The sequence below is a fragment of the Arachis ipaensis genome, chromosome B9, assembly GCF_059453495.1.
Source record: "Arachis ipaensis isolate K30076 ecotype BB chromosome B9, ASM5945349v1, whole genome shotgun sequence".
NCBI classification, from domain to species: Eukaryota; Viridiplantae; Streptophyta; class Magnoliopsida; order Fabales; family Fabaceae; genus Arachis; species Arachis ipaensis.
The window spans coordinates 24,869,854-24,873,931 of NC_142444.1; the positions used below are offsets into that span (position 1 = coordinate 24,869,854).

General features: G+C 39.7%; 1 protein-coding gene across 1 annotated transcript; it reads left to right on the plus strand.

The window, feature by feature from the left end:
- The first annotated feature begins 447 nt into the window (after positions 1 to 447).
- On the plus strand, positions 448 to 3,210 carry LOC148544051 (uncharacterized). Its single transcript, XM_088498841.1, has 3 exons — positions 448 to 1,036; positions 1,298 to 2,290; positions 2,387 to 3,210. The coding sequence occupies exons 1-3, from the start codon at positions 448 to 450 to the stop codon at positions 3,208 to 3,210; spliced, it is 2,406 nt and encodes an 801-aa protein (XP_088354967.1).
- The last annotated feature ends 868 nt before the right edge of the window (positions 3,211 to 4,078 follow it).

Sequence of the window (4,078 nt, forward strand, 5' to 3'; positions counted from 1 at the left end):
ATTTCAATGAAGAAAAAATATGAAAATGCATCAACACCTTAATCGGACCCTCCGTTTTGTGGGGTTTAAAAATTGATTTAAAATTCTTTCACAAGTCCCATGGTCCGTTTTAGGTATCAAATGTTTTTTTTTAATCAAAAGCCACTAAACGTATGGTCCGACTTGGGTTTTAGTTTAAATTTTGATTAAAAATTCCAAAAAGAAGTCGCATGGTCCGATTTGAGTGTTATAGTTTTTGGAATCAGAAACAAGAAACCGGTGGGTCCGAGTTATGGGTGCATATATATATGTACAAAAGGGTGTGTGTCGTGAAGAAGATTTCAGATCTGGTTCTTCTTCTTCCTCGAGCACTTCTTCTCCTCTCTTCTTGCTGTGTCTTTCTTAGTTTCGGTGTAGTCAAAAATTTTGGTTTTGAAATTTTTGTTATTATTTAGGTAAGTGAGAAAGATGGATGATAGAGTTCTTTTAAAAGTGTATTATTTTGGTCAGATTTTGTTACAAACTTCTGAAGGAGTGAAATTTACTTGTGAAAATCCGTTAGATGTTGTTATTCCCTTCACAATCTCATTTGAAGAGTTCAAAGGTGTGATCTGTGAGAAGATTGATTCTGAGATGTCGAGAAAAATATCTTGCATTTTATACAGATATCCGATACCGGTGTTTGGTGGATTCGTCCAATTTGAATCCAAATATGTAACGGACGAAGCGAGTTTGCAAGAGATGTTTTCAATGTATTTTGAAAGTCGTGCCCGAATCTCGTTCATCGAGTTGTACATTGAATTTGAACAATCTGAGGCCGACCGGAATATAGTACTAGAAGATTACAATAGTGACAGTGAAGAAGAGTTTGAAAGCAATTACGAAGTTGTCGGTCCAGACGGGGATGAAGAGCAAGGTGATGGCACTGTGGCCCCAGATGTGACAGACGTTGCAAATGCACTCGTGAATGAAGTGCCGTTTGAGGAGCCATCTTTCATGCGAGTGTTGGATTTGGAGGCCATGCATGTTCCAGAATTTCCGGAATATATGAGTGTAGGTACGTATTTGTTATTATTTAGGTAATTTTAAGATAATAGTTTTATTTAATTAGTTATTGGTTTAGTTAAATATAAATTAGTATGTAGTTAATTATTTAGGTAATTATGTGTTGTGATTTTTATTTTGTTTAGAATGAGATAAAAGATGATATAAAGTTTATATATATCATAATTGATGCAGTGAATGTTGATGTACCTTTAAATTTGGTTATTAAATATCCGTGTAATAATTATTTTTTATATGGTTGTCGTCCCGCCAGAAATTCCTATTGTCGCAGATGGTGAATTTGCGGTCGGGATGGAATTCAGTTCCAGGGAATCTGTTATTAGGGCGATGAAAGAGTATAGCATTCGAAGAAGTGTAGACTATCGGGTGTATGAGTCGGAACCGTTGACATTTTATGCGAAGTGTACACAGTATGGGTCTGGGTGTGATTGGCTTATCAGGGTTAGCATGATCAGCAGGAAGCATTGTTGGGTGGTACGGAGGTATAATGGTAGTCACACTTGTACCAGATCTACCATTTCTCAGGATCATTCCAAACTCGATTCAAACACAATTACAGAAGCAATAAAGCCATTGGTTGAAGCTGACCCATCGTTAAAGGTAAAATCAGTTATTGCAGACGTGCAAGCGAAGTTCAACTACACCGTCAGTTACCGGAAAGCATGGTTGGCTAAGCAAAAGGCAGTAGAAAAAATATTTGGAGGTTGGGAAGCATCATATGAAGCGTTGCCTATATGGTTTGAGGCCATGTGTCATAAGGAGCCATCAGCTATCGTCCATTTTGAGACTATGAATGCATATCAAGGAGATGACTTGGTCAGTGATATTCGGGTATTGCATCGAGTCTTTTGGAGTTATTACCCCTGCATTAGAGCATTCAGGCATTGTAAGCCAATTGTGCAGGTGGATGGGACTCACTTATACGGAAAGTATAAGGGTTGTCTGTTAGTGGCAGTTTCACAGGATGGCAACAACAACATCGTCCCAATTGCATTTGCTATTGTGGAAGGAGAGACATCTGATGCGTGGCACTTCTTTCTCAGTAACCTGCGACAACATGTTGTGACTCGGGATGGTGTGGGACTGATATCCGACCGACACGAATCCATCAATGCAGCCGTGGAGCGGAGTAATGGAGCTTGGTCGCCTCCTAGAGCTTTCCACATGTTCTGCATCAGGCATATTGAGTCGAACTTCCTGAGAAAATTCAAGGCACCGTACCTGCAAAAACTTGTCGTTAATATAGGTAATATTGTGTATTTGGAAGTGTGTTGTTAATAGCGTGTCATTCATTTAGTGTATGTAAATCCCCTTTTTTATAATTTTTTTTGTTATTCTGCAGGATATTCGCGGACGGTGCGTGAGTACGAAGTGCGTTACCAGCGTTTACGAGAACGGGGCGAGGCTTACACTAACTGGTTAAACCGAATCCCCCGTGAACAGTATGCGTTGGCATTTGATGGTGGTTATCGATGGGGTCACATGACGACAAACCTAGTCGAATGCATTAACTCTGTCCTGAAGGGTGCACGCAACCTCCCAATCACTGCACTTGTCAAAGCAACATTCTACAGGCTTAACGAGCTATTCACCAGAAAAAGAGCCGAGGCAGAGGCAAGGATTAATGCTGGCCATGTATTTTCGGAGCTTGTGACCACGAAATTGCATGCAAACCAACTTGCATCAGGAAATATCCAGGTTAACTGCTTCGACCGGCAGAATGAGGTATTTGAAGTGCGTGAGATGCCTAGTGGACTGGAGTATGCTGTCGACCTACGTCGGCATCAATGTGATTGTGGTGAGTTTCAGGTGGATCGGATCCCGTGTCGGCATGTGTTTGCATGTTGTGCAAATCAACGACTGGACTGGCAACTGTATGTGCATGATGTGTATAAGATGGACCAGGTTCGACGGGTTTATCGAGCTAGGTTTAGGCCACTGGGAAATCCTTCTACATGGCCTGCTTACACCGGACCAAGATTCGTACCCAATCCATTCCTAAGACGCGTGACCAAAGGTCGCCCCAGGATGACCCGCTTCTTGAATGAGATGGACACGCGGATGTTGCGTCCTCCACGGCGATGTAGGCAATGTGGTGCTGAGGGACATAGCCGTAGTAGATGTCGTCGGTCAGCTGGTGCACCTGCCGATCATAATGCTCAGTAGTTTTATATATCATCTTTCTTAGGATGTTATTATCTTTCCCAGGACTTCATGTATTAATATGCTATTCGAAACATTGTAACTTATATAAATGTACTCTTATGACACATGCAACTTAATCATGCGTACTAAGTTCCCATGACCCTGTTAAAAGATGCATAGCCTCATTAGGTAATACATTGAGAAGTTTACATGCATACTAGGTTTACATGTCCCTGTTAAAAGATATATAGATTCATTAGGCACCCACTTGAAAGGTTTACATGTATACTAAGTTTACATGTCCCTGTTTAAAGATATATAGATTCATTAGGCACCCACTTGAAAGGTTTACATGTATACTAAGTTTACATATCCCTGTTTAAAGATACATAGATTCATTAGGTAATACATTTAAAAGTTAACTAATACACGGATTCTAAAAGAAATAAATCAGAAAGTTAACAGATACATAGATTCATTAACGAATACATTCAAAAGTTAACTAATAAGACACAACATCTACTTTCGCATTGCCCACTTTACATCGTTCACAAGTTTCTTGCACTTTTTGGCGGCCTTTTTGAACACAGATGGAGTGTATCGATTAGCACTACGACGGGGCGGATCAATACTGAGATTGTAGCCTTTTTCCGTTTCCTCTGGAGTACGTGCCTCACCTGTACACAGTTTAATTACACAGGCTATCCAAACAGGAATATAATTACATAGACTAAGCAAACAACTAAATATGATATGAATAATATGAATGTAATTAAGTTATCAAACAACTATATATGATATGAATAATATGAATGTAATTAAATCAGTTGACCATAGAAATAAGGCAATACTACTACCTGCATCATCACCATAGTCAGATGCATCATTA

Bases quoted from the DNA above. Each gene is read 5' to 3' on its own strand.
- LOC148544051 (XM_088498841.1), top strand. From the start codon at position 448: ATGGATGATAGAGTTCTTTTAAAAGTGTATTATTTTGGTCAGATTTTG. The intron at 1,037-1,297 runs GTACGTATTTGT...TCGTCCCGCCAG, and splicing joins TCCGGAATATATGAGTGTAG to AAATTCCTATTGTCGCAGAT. The intron at 2,291-2,386 runs GTAATATTGTGT...GTTATTCTGCAG, and splicing joins AAAACTTGTCGTTAATATAG to GATATTCGCGGACGGTGCGT.